Below are 18,474 nucleotides of genomic sequence, written 5' to 3'. Positions count from 1 at the left end.
ATGGTATCCACTATATATACTATACTGATGGTATCCACTATATATACTATACTGATGGTATCCACTATATATACTATACTGATGGTATCCACTCGGCTCGCTGCCTCTCAGATCAAAGGTTGGTCCATTTGCTCTGTTCCCGAAGTGTGGTCTCCCTGAGATCCCAAGTTAGAGGGATCCCTGGCGCACCATTTACCCAGGTCGTCAGGAGCGGTCACCAAGTGAAGATTCACATCCCCATCGCCAAATGTGGTGGTTAATATCAAATGAGAGAAACTTATCACACAAGTCAGAGTTATTCTTAAACTAAATCTTTATTCACTTATAAGGGAGCAGGTCAATACAACACACATATAAAGTCAATCAATTGGGTGCCCTATGATAATGATGGCTGGTCGAACAATCACCCCCAGATGATTCGTTGAGAGCCCCGAGACAAAAGTACAAAGGTCTTTTACAGCCAAGATACACCCCTTTTAACCTACATGACGAACAATAGATGTTTAGAACGGGTCACAAGGTTAACATTTGTATGAAAGATATTTATAATTCTCAGCAGACAGTATCTGCTGTAAAAACAGTACTCTTTGTGTAGAGACCAGGGTCTGGCCCTGAGGTCATCTCTCCCTGGTACCATATAGAACAGAAACATTAACTCATGCTCTGGAATGCAGTCTCTTTAGGTTTTATCACCCAAAAGACATTGTAAATCTCCTGTCAGTGTTTCTCCCAGAGGCCCATCCTCAGTAGAACACACAGACACAATAGTTCTAAGAACCCTCTATTCTGTTGCATAAAACAACCATTTGATGCAATAAAAGTATTATAACATAATCTTGCAGTTTTGCTCTCAGTGTCCACAAAAGAAAAACCCACACCAAACTTAAAGACAGGAAGTAAACCAAAAAGGTGGAGCAACTAAAGGTGTTGACTCTCCACATGTATCAAGACAACTGGAGCACTGGGCCAGACACTCTTAAATAGAACCTGGACCAGCTCAGGTGAAACACCTTCCCACTAACGAGATGGACAAGCCAGCACAGGTGTAACACATACTGACTAACGAGGTGACACCAATCAGTGCGTCCTACGTGCTAACGAGCTAGATGTGCTAACGAGCTAGACGTGCTAACGAGCTAGACGGGCTAACGAGCGAGACGGGCTAACGAGCTAGACGTGCTAACGAGCTAGACGTGCTACATTCCAAACCTCAAAACAAAAATGGAAAAACCAAAGACGGTAACAACTTAAGAGAATGCTTACCAACAACAGAAAAAAACTTCCAATTCACATTATAATCAACTACAATGCTTCACCAATATAAACATGGTGTCCACTGGCTGTCAACAATTCAAGACAATATATATACACTTCTAGAACTCTAGTCTTCCTAAAACTCACTAGCTTCTAGAACTCTCGTCTTCCTAAAACTCACTAGCTTCTAGAACTCTCGTCCCCTTGGAACGAGCCCAAACAAAACACATCTCCAATAAGGAAAAACATGCAGTCAAAATAAATTGTGATCCATGGCAACACACTGGCTAAACACAAAACACTCAACTTTTTAACTGCCCACCCTTGAGACAATCAGAAACCAAGTTGTCCTCACCACGGACATGTCTGATTTCAAGAGGAAACTCCTGCAATATCCATAGTAACTTTCCACCTCACTGCAGAGCTTGTCTCTCTTTTCAGGGTTCATTAGATAGGCATGTTGTTGGAACGGGGCCCAGTCCCCAATGTCATGCTCTAGTACATTTGGGTTTGCACATCTGAGAATGAACCCTGATATTCTAAAAGCAGGGTAACAATGTCAATATAATAGTCAGTTGGTTACATAAATAATTATTACTAAATGTTACATGAAATGTAAATATGAAATATTTGGTTGCATAGTCTTATTTTCAACAGCTTTTCAATTACATGTTGCTAGGTGGGATATCCCCAATGTGCGAAAGGAGGAAGATGAGTTTACACGTCCTGTTAAAACGAACAGCTCAAAAACCACACGGAATCTGGGAATAATGTGTACATCCCTGGTTAGAGGACAATTTGTAGAAAACAGCTCGCTACATTTTGAAGTGTTGCATTTTGATTCAAGTGGGTCACTAACATGGTAAGTGTAACACAACTCTTTTTTTGTTAGTCACTTTTTGTTAAATCTCATAAATAGTAACTCTTCCATTTCAGAGCCTGGATTTTCCCCCTGAGGCTAATATCCATATCATGCTGAAATCAATAGAACAGGGGACAAACGTTTAGGGTTCTACATTGTGACATCACTAAAATACTCCTACTACAATGTTAAAACATTCCGCATTGTGAGATTTCATTTCATTGATATCATGAAACAACTCATTCATGAATTTTCTGATGTTTGATCAGAGGTCTTTTATCAGAGTATCTCTTGTCACATTGACCACAGCTATAAAGCTTCTCTCCTGTGTGTCTCCGCTGGTGTATAGTCAGATATCTAGATGTAGTAAAACTCTTCCCACATTGACCACAGCTATAAAGTTTCTCTCCTGTGTGTGTTCTCTGGTGTTGAGTCAGAGTGCTAGATGTAGTAAAACTCTTCCCACATTGACCACAGCTATATGGTTTCTCTCCTGTGTGTGTTCTCTGGTGCACTGTCAGCCCTCCAGATTGACCAAAACACTTCCCACATTGATCACAGCTATAAGATTTCTCTCCTGTGTGTGTTCTCTGGTGTGCAGTCAGATTTCCAGACAAACCAAAACTCTTCCCACATTGATTACAGCTAAAAGGTTTCTCTCCTGTGTGTGTTCTCTGGTGTGCAGTCATATTTCCAGATAGACCAAAACTCTTCCCACATTGATTACAGCTACAAGGTTTCTCTCCTGTGTGTGTTCTCTGATGAATTTTAATGCCTGATGGGGAGGTGAATCTCTTCCCACAGTCAGAGCAGCAGTGAGTTTTCTTCCCTGTGGGTCTCTGCAGGTGTTTATTGAGGTGTTCTAATGTGGAGAGACTCTTCTCTGCCTCTTCAGCATCAAGAGGTTGTTGAGGCTCCCCAGAGGATCCACGATAGTCCCATATCTCTCCTGTGTGAACAACAAAGTCAGACAGATGATTAAAGGCCCACAACAGCGGTAATCCACTGTAAAAGGTGATGCCAACAGCGGAGCCATGATGTTGGACAACAATTGACGTCTGTAATGAATGTTAAAATTATTTGATATTTGCCTTAAAATGAGCAAGAATAGTCATATTTTGTCTTGTTTTCACATTCGTAGTGACATTGATGATTGTAGGCTAGAAATAAGTTATTCATGTTGTTGAACCTCTAAGCAGTGTGCCAGACGACTTTTGGTCTCCAATATAGGCCCCTTTCTGTGTTTGCTAAAATTGCGGCACTAGGGCAAGCGTCCCACCCCTGGTACACCCTATCAACAACAGGTGAAATATCAAGAGCGCCAAATTTGAAAACAATTAAATGTCATAATTCAAATTTCTCAAAAATACAACTATCTTACACCCTTTGAAAGATAAACATCTCCTTAATCTAACCACGTCGTCCGATTTACAAAAAGGCTTTACGGCGAAAGCATAAAGTTAGATTATGTTAGGAGAGTACATTGACAATAGCTGTGTGTAATGTTTTGTCAATTCAAAGACAGGGTCACCAAAACCATAAAACCAGGTAAAATGATGCACTAACCTTTTACAATCTCCATCAGATGACACTCCTAGGACATTATGTTAGACAATGCATGCATTTTTAGTTCTATCAAGTTCATATTTATATCCAAAAACAGCGTTTTACTATGGCATTGATGTTGAGGAAATCGTTTCCCTCCAATAACCGGCAGTCAAGTCAACACCACAAATTAAATAATTAAAATTAGAAAACATTGGTAAAATATTATATTGTCATTTAAAGAATTATAGATTTACATCTCTTGAACGCAATCAACTTGCCAGATTTAAAAATAACCTTACTGGGAAATCACACTTTGCAATAATCTGAGCACTGCGCCCAGAAAAATACGCGTTGCGATACAGACTGGCCGTCATGTTGGGGAGATCTAAAATCGAAAATACTATGTAAATAATCCATTACCTTTGATTCTCTTCATCAGATGTCACTTCCAGGTATCACAGGTCCATAACGAATGTAGTTTTGTTCAAAAAAGCTCATCATTTATGTCCAAAAATCTCCGTCTTGTTAGCACATGATCTAAGCCCGCCAGACTTCACTTCATGATCGAGGGGAAAAAATATATTTACGTTCGTTCAAACATGTCAAACATTGTATAGCATAAATCATTAGGGCCTTTTTTAACCAGAACATGAATAATATTCAAGGTGGACGAATGCATTCTCTTTTATAACGTATTGGAATGAGGGTACCCAACATGAACTCGCGCGCCAGGTGTCTAATGGGCCATCATCGTTCCATGGCTCTTGTTCGGTCAGATCTCCCTCCAGAAGACTCAAAACACTTTGTAAAGGCTGGTGACATCTAGTGGAAGCAATAGGAAGTGCCAAAATATTCCTCAGCCCCTGTGTTTTTCAATGGCATAGGTTTAAAGGTAATACAACACATCAGGTATCCACTTCCTGTCAGAAAATGTCTCAGGGTTTTGCCTGCCAAATGAGTTCTGTTATACTCACAGACACCATTCAAACAGTTTTAGAAACTTTAGAGTGTTTTCTATCCATATATAATAAGTATATGCATATTCTAGTTACTGGGTAGGATTAGTAACCAGATTAAATCGGGTACATTTTTTTATCCAGCCGTGTCAATACTGCCCCCTAGCCCTAACAGGTTAATGATTAGGTTGGAGTCGTGCCTGGCCATGCAGTCATGGGTGAACAAGGAGTACAGGAGGGGACTGAGCACACACCCCTGGGGAGCTCCAGTGTTGAGGACCAGCGTGGCAGATGTGTTGCTACCTACCCTCACCACCTGGCCCGTCAGGAAGTCCAGGATCCAGTTGCAGAGGGAGGTGTTTAGTCCCAGGATCCTTAGCTTAGTGATGAACTTTGAGGGTACTATGGTGTTGAACGCTGAGCTGTAGTCAATGAACAGCATTCTCACATAAGTGTTCCTTTTATCCAGGTGGGAAAGGGCAGTGTGGAGTGCAATAGAGATTGCATCATCTGTGGATCTGTTTGGGCGGTATGCAAATTGGAGTGGGTCTAGGGTTTCTGGGATAATGGTGTTGATGTGAGCCATTACCAACCTTTCAAAGCACTTCACAGCTACAGACGTGAGTGCGTGAGTCATTTAGACAGGTTGCCTTTGTGTTCTTGGGCACTGGGCACCACTATGGTGGTCTTTTTGAAACTTGTTGGTATTACAGACTCAATCAGGGACATGTTGAAAATGTCAGTGAAGACACCTGCCAGTTGGTCAGCACATGCCAGGAGCACACATCCTGGTAATCCATCTGGCCCCGCAGCCTTGTGTATGTTATTTTTTATTATTTTTTACCCCTTTTTTTCTCCCCAATTTCATGGTATCCAATTGGTAGTAGTGACAGTCTTGTCTCTTTGCTGCAACTCCCGTACGGACTCGGGAGAGGCAAAGGTCAAGAGCCATCCTCCAAAACACAACCCAACCTAGCCGCACTGCTTCTTGACACAATGCACATCCAACCGGAAGCCAGCCACACCAATGTGTCGGAGGAAACACCGTACACCTGGCGACCTGGTCAGCGTGCACTGCGCCCGGCCCGACACAGGAGTCGCTAGTGCGCGATGAGACAAGGATATCCCTGCCGGCCAAACCCTCCCTAACCCGGATGATGCTGGGCCAATTGTGCACTGCCCCATGGGCCTCCCGGTCGCTGCCGGCTGCGACAGAGCCTAGGCTCAAACCTCGAATCTCTGGTGGCACAGCTAGCACCTTAGACCACTGCGCCACCCGGGAGGCTAGCCTTGTGTATGTTGACCTGTTTAAAGGTCTTACTCACGTCGGCTACGGAGAGCATGATCACACAGTCGTCCGGAACAGCTGATGCTCTCATGCATGCCTCAGTGTTGCTTGCCTCGAAGTGAGCATAGAAGTGATTTAGCTCATCTGGTAGGCTCGTGTCACTGGGCAGCTCGCGGCTGTGCTTCCCTTTGTAGTCTGTAATAGTTTGCAAGCCCTGCCACATAAGACGAGCATCGGAGCCAGTGTAATATGATTCAATCTTAGCCCTGTATTGACACTTTGCCTGTTTGATGGTTTGTCACAGGGCATAGCAGGATTTCTTATGAGCTTCCGGGTTAGAGTCCCGCACCTTGAAAGCGGCAGCTCTACCCTTTAGCTCAGTGCGAATGTTGCCTGTAATCCATGGCTTCTGGTTGGGATATGTACATACAGTCACTGTGGGGAAGACGTCCTCGATGCACTTATTGATGAAGCCAGTGACTGATGTGGTGAACTCCTCAATGCCATCGTTAGAATCCCGGAACATATTCCAGTCTGTGCTAGAAAAACAGTCCTGTAGTTTAGCATCTGCTTCATCTGACCACTTTTTTATTGACCGAGTCACTGGTGCTTCCTGCTTTAATTTTTGCTTATAAGCAGGCATCAGGAGGACAGAGTTGTGGCCGGATTTACCAAATGGAGGGCGAGGGAGAGCTTTGTATGCGTCTCTGTCTGTGGAGTACAGGTGATCTAGAATTTTTTCCCCTCTGGTTGCACATTTAACATGTTGATATAAATTTGGTAGAACTGATTTAAGTTTCCCTGCATTAAAGTCCCCGGCCACTAGGAGCTCCACCTCTGGGTGAGTGGTTTCCTGTTTGCTTATTTCCTTATACAGCTGACTGAGTTCCAGCTTTGTGAAATCATGTGAATTCCACTTGGCTGTTGACAGAGGGAGAGAGAACAGGTAGCCTAGTAGTGTAAAGTTGAGTAAACGATTAGTCTGTCCCTTTGCCATGCTTCTTGTCTCTCAACAACATTAGGAAAAGTGCAGCCTTGCAACTAAAGAATTTGCTGGTGTTGGGGAAAGAAATTGTAGTATTTCATATACATATTCATTAATATGTATAACATATATATCATTCATTAACATTCATATATTATAGACTTTCTTCCACTGGGAGATCTGGTCATTATCTGATGTATTCAATTCTGAGTTTGCATCCCAATATTACACTTTATATACGTCATAGAATACTGAATATAACAAAACTGTTAGACATAGAAACACCGAATTTTCTGCATTAAAAAAAATCGAATAATGTTTATAAATGATTAAATTATGAAAAATAAGAATATCACTCCACCCGTGAGGCCACTAGATAATTTGACTGCAGGACAGGGCTACTACCACATCCCAGTTGAAAGCACCTTCTGACATGCATCAGTGTGCGATCTCATTCTTATGGCCACTCGTTGGAGTGGAGTAGTTTGTTCATAGCCATCCTCCTTTTTGTCCGTGCAAAATTATTTTGCTATAGTATCGATTAAATGTAAAATGAGAGGCTTTCATTGACAAACAGAAAAAAAGCTGCAGTGCTTTGTAGCAAAGAGGTGAGCGTACAACGTACAGTATGTTGTCGTGTACTTATATTGCTGTAGATCTAGGGATTGATACTGGCTGAACAGTATCATGTACCTCATCAGTGTAATTAAAGCATATACAACAGCCATTGTTAATAGGAACTGTGTCAGGGCTAACGAGTTAGCAGATTGTCTCTCAGATGGTCTCATCGGTATCATTCATTCATGTTTCTGAAACAAGTGGGCGGGCTGGCATAACGCAATGACTGATGCAAGGACAGAGGGATGGATTGCCTGGCACTGTAATGCTGTTGATGTCTCTGAACTGTCATGCTCTTAGTGCCTGATGTTACATAAGACTGGTAACGTCATTGTGGCTCTATGTCACACTGTCACAACCACTGATTGTCCTTAGTGCTTGTGATTCCAGACTGGAACCTGTGTGTTGTGTTGGGTATCACACTACAGGACAGGACATGATGTACAGGTACGTGTACAGATAAAAACACCCATCTGCCAGCAGCCATTACATTACATTTAGCATTTCACGTGTGTGTGTGTGTGTGTGTGTGTGTTTGTGTGTGTGTGTGTGTGTGTGTGTGTGTGTGTGTGTGTGTGTGTGTGTGTGTGTGTGTGTGTGTGTGTGTGTGTGTGTGTGTGTGTGTGTGTGTGTGTGTGTGTGTGTGTGTCAAATCAAATGTTATTTGTTACATACAATACAACAGTGAAATGCTTACTTACAAACTCTTTCCCAAAGATGTAGAGTTTTAGATAAAATGATAAAAAAAAGCGAGAAATAAAACACACAAGCATGAAGCTATATACAAGGAGTACCAATACCATATCAATGTGCAGGGATACGTGGTAGTTGAGGTAAATATGTACATGTACAGGAGGCTGGGGCTCCCGAGTGGCACAGCGGTCTAAGGCACTGCATCTCAGTGCAAGAGGTGTCACTACAGTCCCTGGTTTGAATCCAGGCTGTATCACATCCGGCCGTGATTGAAAGTCCCATAGAGCGGCGCACAATTGGCCCGGTGTCGTCCGGGTTTGGCCGGGTAGGCTGTCATTGTGAATAAGAATTTGTTCTTAACTGACTTGCCTAGTTAAATAAAGGTTAAATAAATATACACTGCTCAAAAATATAAAGGGAACACTTAACAATGTAACTCCAAGTCAATCACACTTCTGTGAAATCAAACTGTCCACTTAGGAAGTAACACTGATTGACAATACATTTCTTTCACATGCTGTTGTGCAAATGGAATAGACAACAGGTGGAAATTATAGGCAATTAGCAAGACACCCCCAATAAAGGAGTGGTTCTGCAGGTGGGGACCACAGACCACTTCTCAGTTCCTATGCTTCCTGGCTGATGTTTTGGTCACTTTTGAATGCTGCCGGTGCTTTCACTCTAGTGGTAGCATGAGACGGAGTCTACAACCCACACAAGTGGCTCAGGTAGTGCAGCTCATCCAGGATGGCACATCAATGCGAGCTGTGGCAAGAAGGTTTGCTGTGTCTGTCAGCGTAGTGTCCAGAGCATGGAGGCGCTACCAGGAGACAGGCCAGTACATCAGGAGATGTGGAGGAGGCCGTAGGAGGGCAACAACCCAGCAGCAGGACCGCTACCTCCGCCTTTGTGCAAGGAGGAGCAGGAGAAGCACTGCCAGAGCCCTGCAAAATGACCTCCAGCAGGCCACAAATGTGCGTGTGTCTGCTCAAACGGTCAGAAACAGACTCCATGAGGGTGGTATGAGGGCCCGACGTCCACAGGTGGGGGTTGTGCTTACAGCCCAACACCGTGCAGGACGTTTGGCATTTGCCAGAGAACACCAAGATTGGCAAATTCGCCACTGGCGCCCTGTGCTCTTTACAGATGAAAGCAGATTCACACTGAGAACGTGACAGACGTGAAAGAGTCTGGAGACGCCGTGGAGAACGTTCTGCTACCTGCAACATCCTCCAGCATGACCGGTTTGGCGGTGGGTCAGTCATGGTGTGGGGTGGCATTTCTTTGGGGGGCCGCACAGCCCTCCATGTGCTCGCCAGAGGTAGCCTGACTGCCATTAGGTACCGAGATGAGATCCTCAGACCCCTTATGAGACCATATGCTGGTGCGGTTGGCCCTGGGTTCCTCCTAATGCAAGACAATGCTAGACCTCATGTGGCTGGAGTGTGTCAGCAGTTCCTGCAAGAGGAAGGCATTGATGCTATGGACTGGCCCGCCCGTTCCCCAGACCTGAATCGAATTGGGCACATCTGGGACATCATGTCTCACTCCATCCACCAACGCCACGTTGCACCACAGACTGTCCAGGAGTTGGTGGATGCTTTAGTCCAGGTCTGGGAGGAGATCCCTCAGGAGACCATCCGCCACCTCATCAGGAGCGTGCCCAGGCGTTGTAGGGAGGTCATACAGGCACGTGGAGGCCACACACACTACTGAGCCTCATTTTGACTTGTTTTAAGGACATTACATGAAAGTTGGATCAGCCTGTAGTGTGGTTTTCCACTTTAATTTTGAGTGTGACTCCAAATCCAGACCTCCATGGGTTAATAAATTGGATTTCCATTGATTATTTTTGTGTGATTCTGTTGTCAGCACATTCAACTATGTAAAGAAAAAAGTATTTAATAAGATTATTTCTTTCATTCAGATCTAGGATGTGTTGTTTAAGTGTTCCCTTTATTTTTTTGAGCAGTATATATATAAATATAATAATAAGAGTGAAAAGTAGCAGCAGTGCATATGCTGGGTGTGAGTCTGTGGTGGCGTGTGTGTGTGTGTGTGTGTGTATGTGACATCAGTATGCGTGAGTGTGTTATGTGTGTGTGTTGTGTGTGTGGATAGAGACATGTGTATGTGTATATAGCCAGTGCAGGTAGAGTCAGTACAGATAGTCTGAGAAGCTATTCAGCAGTCGAATTGCTTTCAAGATAGAAGCTATCTTGGAGCCTGTTGGTCTGAGACCCGTTGCTCCGGTAGCACAGAGAACAGTCCATGTGCTTAGGTGGCTGAAGTCTTTGGCAATTTCCTGGGCCTTCCTTAGACACCGCCTGGTATAAACGTCCAGGATGGCATGGAGTTCGGCCCCAGAGAAGTACTAGGCTGTCCGCACCACCCTCTGTAGAGCCTTGTGGTCAAGGGCGGTGCAGTTGCCATACCAGACGGCGAAGCAGCCAGTCAAGATGCTCTCATTGGTGCAGCTTTAGAACTTCTTGAGTATCTGAGGACCAAATCTGTGTGCGTGTGCGTGTGCGTGTGCGTGTGCGTGTGCGTGTGTGTGTGTGTGTGTGTGTGTGTGTGTGTGTGTGTGTGTGTGTGTGTGTGTGTGTGTCTTTTTTGTTATTGTTTTTGTTTTGTTGTTGAAACAGAGGAGAGGAGACTCCGGCAGCGACGTCAGAAAATTGCAGTACATATTGTGCTGTTCTATCACGCATGCAATAATGTCAGAGGGAAAAACAGTGTTGGTTTGTATGCAGTAACTTCTTTGTTGTTGTAATCCCAAACGGATGTGGCAGTTTCACCAATTAAGGATTCCAGCTGTAGCCCTTTCCTGCAGTCAAATGACCTAGTGGCCTCAAAAAGGAGGATGGTTATGAACAAACCACTCCTACGAGTGGAGTACTTTTGTTTCAAAGTAGATTTGTTTGACTACCAAGAAACACTCTGTGTGACACTGATGTAGTCCTCTGCAGTAAAAGGTTTTTAAAGCAGGAGAAAGAGACGAGTTGGTGCACTGTTACCAGCCTTTACTCTTCAGCTGTATGGTTGCACTTTCACGTTGCTGTACTATGCATTACTGTACTATGCATCCTCTCTATTTTCGCTGCAGCACAAATCAGGATAGCTATGTCTGTCTATACAAAGGTCTTAGTCATGAATGTTTCAAGCTATTCACGTTGATTCAATCACTGCTATTCAATACGGAATCAACAAAGGTTTACACCACACACTGATTGCCAATCAGAGGATGGTGAACTGTCCCTTTGAACCAGGTGACTCAAATGCCTGAGTCATATGTGATCATATAACATTCAAAACCTCCTGAGATCAACAAGTTATCACATAGTCTTGAATGACAACTACAGGAATTTTGTAACTCTGGACGTCATTCATTTCTTTGATATTTTATTTTGAAAGAATATTTCAAATCCATTGCTCTGAGTCATAAGAGTTCATTGTATTTCACTTGAATTCATTGTATTCACAAGTGCTGCTCCCATTGAGGAGCCTCTCTATCTATGTAAATAGTGTTGTGTATTTTTCCAGACCCTTAATAAAAAATTGTACTCTTCTGAATAGCAGGAGTCAGGCAAGTGGGCTGTGGACTTTCTTGACTTTTCTTGACGTCTTTTAGTTTGATTGACTCCACCAAGGGGCAAAGATATAATCCTGTCAACAGTTTAATTTATAGATTTGTTGCTTCAGAGTGCAATCATTTATGATGCTTACGCATTTGACCTTCACTGTCCTCAAACCTCTGTCAGACCACATACAAACAGACATCTGTTGTTAGATGTTCGTTACAAATATGAAATATTAAATCAGTGACTTTCTATATATTTCTGTGTTGGTATCAAAGCAGAGCACAGCTTGTGTGAGCAGACAAAGGTGCTCAGGCAGCAGTCTGGAGGACTGGCTGCTGGCTGCTTGTCAACAACTTTTCAATACATCTATTTATGACCTTAGTTTAACTGTTGTACCCCATCAGAATGCAAAATATAATCTAGTTTAACTCCATTGTTTGTAAACAATGTGAATGTAAACAAACACTGTATAGCCTCAAAACATGGTTAAAACTATAACTTTGATACCGTGGAAGGTCAGTCCTTGCATTCATAACTCTGTCTATAATTTTGAAAGTGGTTTCATTTCTCCAGTGCCATCCCTCATCCCTTTACTAAAACGTTGTTATGGTTCAAACTGCACATTACCATTGGCTACATCAGAGTGCTTCTGAGACAGGATGGAATAATTCACAAATGACAAGAGGAGAATCTACATAGTAAAGCACTCGTAGCAAAAATATCAATAACACCACTCTCAGTACAGATGCTATGACTCTACCTGACAGCCATGTGGTTGAAAATACAGTACATTCTTACCAGAGTGCCGTACCTTTAAAGAGATAGGGTGTGCTGTGGGGGACCATATGTTGTGTTGTCTCTCTTGTTTTGATGTGTGTTTTGTCCTATATTTATATTGTTTTTATTTTTTATTTTTAATCCCAGGCCCACGTCTCTGCAGGAGGCCTTTTGCCTTTTGGTAGGCCGTCATTGTAAATAAGAATTTGCTCTCAACTGACTTACCTAGTTAAATAAAGGTTCAATTAAAAATAAATATGGTGAGAGGACACCAAGGGACTTTGCAGATCATAATGAGGTATGGGGTCATTAAGTGGGAGGGGGTGGGGAAAAGGGTGGGTGGGGTGCTGTGACTGACCGAGAAAATGGGCGGAGGGCATGGGAAGGCAATGGGAGCAGTGCTTCCCAGGTCTGACATTGTGATGTCAGCGTAGTAATCTACCGATCAGCTGCATTCCCCAGTTGTCTCTCATTGTGGGTCATATGACCATAGAATTATGAATTAGAATATTAGAATAGTTATTTAATAGGATCTCTATACATATTATTCAGCTGGAGTGGACCGACAAACTCATTAGCTAGCTACATCGCCTCATGAGAAACAAAAGTCATTTCAGAAAATTAGTCAAATTAACCGCATGGGTGAGCTTACTTTCATTCAGAGCATAATTTAGTTACATGGAGAGTTTTTCTCCTGGAATTTCTATTTTGCATCAGGCTATGTCACTACATGCTGATTAGCTTTTAAAAGAGGATAATAAACTGTCTTTTCTCTGGGTATTGTTTTGCTATCTTGTCTGTGTAATTCAAGGACAAGTTGACTGAGTGTGATCGTGGAGGGAAGACACTGTGCTGAAAATATACATATAAATAGCAACTGTCAGGCCCATTGACTGCACTGATACAGGTGGAGACTGTTGTATTATTCATTACATGAGCTTGAAGCCACAACAGACAGTGAAGTCATATGTTTGTCCCACTCCATTAACAGTCAGCACGCCATTTTAATTTAGCCTTCTGGATTTGTAGGTATGTGGACTCCATACCACACAAATGCATTATAAGACAAGACAAACATGGACATGCTAGGGGGAATGCTTTGACGTTGCCAGATTATCCAAATCGGAAAGAAGAATGACCTTGTTATATTGCTATGAGATTGAGTGTGTGCATTTATATGACGTTCATTTATATATTGTTAACAATTATGTGGTAAGTCATTAATAGTTCACCACCCCAGTATTACAATCTAGTGATTAAAGAAGTGTTTACCTGGCTAGGTGGATCTACCGTTGACTGCAAGCTGTTGTTATTTTATTGTGATAAGTTATTATGATTGGGTGAAGCAGCCATGAATGCTCAGTGCTTACACATGAAGTGCAGTGATAGTGGAGGGGGGAGTTGACTAGGATGGTGCCTCCCTGAAGGCTGCGGCAGGGCCGTGGCAGGATGTGACCCATGCCAGGGCCCCTAAGCGATATGCTGCTACCTCATCAACTGGAGCTGGGCTGACGGTCGCCAGCGTATGCTCTCTGCTCTACAAGGGCATGGACTCTGGCGGGGGGATTAAGAGTGCACTGCCAGGGGTGGAAGAATGAGAGAGGAACAGAGTAGAGAGGGGGAGAAAGGAGAGAAAGGGGGAAGAGGAGAGAGCGAGTAGGGGAGGGAGAGAGTGCCCAAACAAGGAAGCCAGGGGAAAGAATACAAGCCACAGAGAGAGAGAGAGAGCTAGGTAAGGGTTAGTCACGTGTCAAACTCATTCCACAGAGGGCCAAGAGTCTGCAGGTTATCCCTCCACCCTTGTACTTGATAGATTAATTAAGGTCACTAATTAGTTAGGAACTCCCCTCACCTGGTTGTCTAGGTCTTTATTGAAAGGAAAAACCAAAAACCCGCAGACACTTGTGAATCGAATTTGACACCCCTAGGCTAGACGTTGTTGACTGTGGAGTTGTTGACTGTGGAGTTACTGGAAAAAGACTGACTGAGGGAGAAAAAAAGAGCTAGACAGTGCCTAATTTGTAAATCAGGAGTTGCCGGAACAAGTGAGCACGAGAGGGGGGTGACCTGCATTGCATGCATATCATCACATTTGCGTAGTGGCATAGAGCAGTAAGTAGAGGCATTTACAGAAGTTGCCCACATGGGGAAAAAAGGTTTGTGGCCTAGGGTCCAGAAAATGTTTGGCCTTTTTATAAACGCATTTAATGCAATTCTACGTCATTTTACGATTGGAGATTTTGGCACGATCTTTTTTAATGCTGCGTTCAAAACAACTGGGAACTCGGAGCTGGGCAATCTACGACTTCAGACTTCAGTGCGTTCAAGACAACTGCGAAATTGGGGAAATAACGAGCTCAGACTGGAATTTTTTTTTTTGATGGTCATCCAATTTGAAATTCCACATGGGGAACTCTGGCCTCTTCTAGAGCTCCGACTTTCTATTATCTCTCTACTCCGATAATTTGTTATGAATTACATGAGCCTGGGGAACTCTGGCCTCTTCTAGAGCTCCGACTTTCCGACCTGACGATCACTGACATCATGATTCGGCTTATTTTTTTTCGAGTTCCAAGTTGTCTTGAAAGCACAAAATGATCGAAATGACAGGCAATTTAGACACTGACAAACTGAGAATCTGAGATCAATGAAAACGACATTGAATCCATCAATAGCCTAGGCCTATTTAATTTATTTCTCAACAGACAGCAGTAACCATAACTTTGTCAAATGTATTTCAACCCTTTGCGCGGCTCTATAAGGACATTATGAATTGCAATGCTGGAGAGATGAGAGTTGCAGGCTCATGTCTATCGGAGTAGAGAGCGGGGGAGAGAGATAATAGAAAGTGAATCTCATTGTAGTGAGAGATGGGGGGGGGGATTAAAGAAGAGGCAACTCCAAAGAACTTTGATCACGTTTATTAGAATCTTTACATTGCAAAAAGTGACAATTATTTTTCATGCCAGAAGAGGTACCGGATCCGGACAAAACAAAACTGTTCCAAGACGGAGAGGTGCCAGATCCTGTTCCAGTAGGATCCGGCTAAAATTAAGCACTGGAGAGAGGGCAAGTGCTGAGCGATTAACCGAAATTTCGTATTTTTTTTCTCCGGTTATTCAACAACTAATTGACCGATGTGGGTTCAATGACTTGAATTCCATTTAGTTCGTTATTTCTGTGATCCCAACGCGCCGTTTCTCCAGAGAGAAATCAAATCATTCACGAGAGAAATCAAGTCAAGAACTATGTGGGACACTGGGCTGAAGGGAGTTGTAGTTTTCATTAACCAAATATTCAACCTAGTTCAGCGCAGAAATGTCGTAATTAACTACATTAATCACGTTTTTATCAACAGTTTTTAATTTGTTCGTTCGACATGGTGGGATATTTTTGTCTGTAAAATTAATTATGCGAGAAATGGCAGTGGAAACGCCTTTATGCTCAAATATTTATGTCATTTCCATCATATCGAAGTAAACTTGTCACGCGATGATATTGAGTGTGGCCCTCCCACTACTACTCAGGAAACCATGCAGTTTCTTAGGCAACAGATTAAGTATATTATGATGAATTTCACAGTGTTGAAAGTGCACGGTGATGAGCTTGGTGCTCCTTTCCAATAAATATCGAGGGTCTTATTCTGGTGACACGATGCTCAACTGCCCTTTTGACAAATACAAATATCATAAAGCCTTAGGAAGTGCAAAATGAACCCTAAGTCACTATGTTTGATAGGCAATGAGTTGAAAAACTACAGATCTCAGAATTCCACACTTCCTGGTTGGATTCTTCTCTGGTTTTTGCCTGCGATATGAGTTCTGTTATACTCACAGACATCATTCAAAACGTTTTAGAAACTTCAGTGTTTTCTATCCAAATCTACTAATAATATGCATATCCTATCTTCTGAGCCTGAGTAGCAGGCATTTTACTACTGGCACGCCTTTCATCCGGACGTCAAAATACTGTCCCCTACCCTAGAGAAGTTAAGACAATTGTCAAATAATCATTACATTCATTACACACGACAATTGTTGTACAACATCATGGCTACGCTGTTGGCATCACCTTTTACAGTGGATTTCCGCTGTTGTGGGCCTTTAATCATCTGTCTGACTTTGTTGTTCACACAGGAGAGAGACAGGACTATCGTGGATCCTCTGGGGAGCCTCAACAACATCATGATGCTGAAGAGGCAGAGAAGAGTCTCTCCAGATCACAACACCTCAATAAACACCTGCAAAGACCCACAGGGAAGAGAACTCTCTGCTGCTCTGACTGTGGGAAGAGATTCACCTCCTCAGCAGGCATTAAAATTCATCAGAGAATCCACACAGGAGAGAAATCTTATAGCTGTGATCAATGTGGGAAGAGTTTTACTCAGCTAAGCAACCTGATATCACACCAGAGAATACACACAGGAGAGAAATCTTATAGCTGTGATGAATGTGGGAAGAGTTTTACTTGGTCACAGAGCCTGAAATCACACCAGAGAACACACACAGGAGAGAAACCTTATAGCTGTGGTCAATGTGGGAAGAGTTTTACTCAGCAATGCAACCTGATATCACACCAGAGAACACACACAGGAGAGAAATCGTGTAGCTGTGATGAATGTGGGAAGAGTTTTACTCATTCACACAGCCTTATATCACACCAGAGAACACACACAAACTCAAATTGGGCTGTGTATAACTATTTAAATGTCTCTCGGACCAGGTGACTTTTATCAATATACACTCTAAAAAGTAAAGGTTCCTGGAGTATCCTGTAGGGGTTCTTCAAACTGGAACTGTGGGGGAACCCCTAAAAGTTATTTGAAGAACCTTTTGTGGGAACTCCTCTAAGTTCTTTGAAGAACCCCTTATCATGGTTCCTCAAAGAACCTTTTGGGGTTCATTTTTTTAACTCCCAGCAAACCAGACAGCACCATTTTTTTATTGCCTTTTTTTTTTTACAGATAGCCAGGGGCACACTCCAACACTCGAACATCATTTAAAAACAACGCATTTGTGATTAGTGAGTCTGCCAGAGTTAGAAGGGATGACCAGGGATGTTCTCTTGATAAGTGTGTGAATTTGACCTTTTTCCTGTCTTGCTAAGCATTCGAAACATAACAAGTACTTCTGGGTGTCAGGGAAAATGTATGGAGTAAAAAGTACATTATTTTCTTTAGGAAGGTAGCAAAGTAAAAGTAAAAGTTGTCAAATATAAATAGTAAAGTACAGATACCCCCCAGAAAATGACTTAAGTAGTACTTTAAAGTATTTTTACTTGAGTACTTTACACCACTGGTTATGTGTCATTATATAAGAGCATTAAATATTGCAAGTTGAGCTTCCACCTCCCATTATGGCCTGTAGAGTAAATTGCTGCTCTTAATTGAGCTAATTAGTCATGGTGATTGGTCTATAGGCATGGTTCATGATGAACAAAACAATGCAGCCTCTCTGTCCATGTTGGATTCATTAGCTTCATTCAGCCTGTTGCACACACACATACGTCTGCGTGCGAGGATTGCATGGAGAGAAAAAAAAAACGTTGAATGTGCCGTGAAGGTTAAGGGCTCTATTATTTTGTGTGCATTATATTAAACATGTGAGGCCTGTCACTTAGGCTGGTCCTGCTGGGCCATACCGATAGTTCCCATGGCACTCATCCTCGATGTTAATAAAAATAAAAAAATGGACTCTGGTTTGTGAGGTGAACTAACCTTCCTACTTGGCTTGCAGAGACAAGGTGCTGTCAATTTAACCTTTTATTTTGACTAGGCAAGTCAGTTAAGAACAAATTCTTATTTACAATGACAGCCTACCAGGGAACAGTGGGTTAACTGCCTTATTTAGGGCAGAATGACAGATTTTTTTACCTTGTCAGCTCAGGGATTCGATCCAACAACCTTTCGGTTA

At 42.7% G+C, this 18,474-nt stretch overlaps 1 protein-coding gene across 1 annotated transcript; it reads right to left on the bottom strand.

The window, feature by feature from the left end:
• Nucleotides 1-476: 476 nt before the first annotated feature.
• LOC145875813 (uncharacterized) lies at nucleotides 477-18,224 on the bottom strand. Its single transcript, XM_082971619.1, has 3 exons — nucleotides 18,203-18,224; nucleotides 2,415-3,065; nucleotides 477-481 (listed from the first exon to the last, which is right to left on the bottom strand). The coding sequence occupies exons 1-3, from the start codon at nucleotides 18,222-18,224 to the stop codon at nucleotides 477-479; spliced, it is 678 nt and encodes a 225-aa protein (XP_082827745.1).
• Nucleotides 18,225-18,474: the final 250 nt, after the last annotated feature.

This window comes from Salmo salar, unplaced genomic scaffold, assembly GCF_965601325.2.
Source record: "Salmo salar unplaced genomic scaffold, fSalSal1 ptg000358l, whole genome shotgun sequence".
Classification (NCBI taxonomy): domain Eukaryota; kingdom Metazoa; phylum Chordata; class Actinopteri; order Salmoniformes; family Salmonidae; genus Salmo; species Salmo salar.
Note: the sequence above shows the minus strand (reverse complement) of the source record. Positions and strands in the feature narration are given on the sequence as shown.

Bases quoted from the DNA above. Each gene is read 5' to 3' on its own strand.
- LOC145875813 (XM_082971619.1), bottom strand. From the start codon at position 18,224: ATGAGTGCCATGGGAACTATCG. The intron at 3,066-18,202 runs GTATGGCCCAGC...TTGTTCACACAG, and splicing joins GAGTGCCATGGGAACTATCG to GAGAGATATGGGACTATCGT.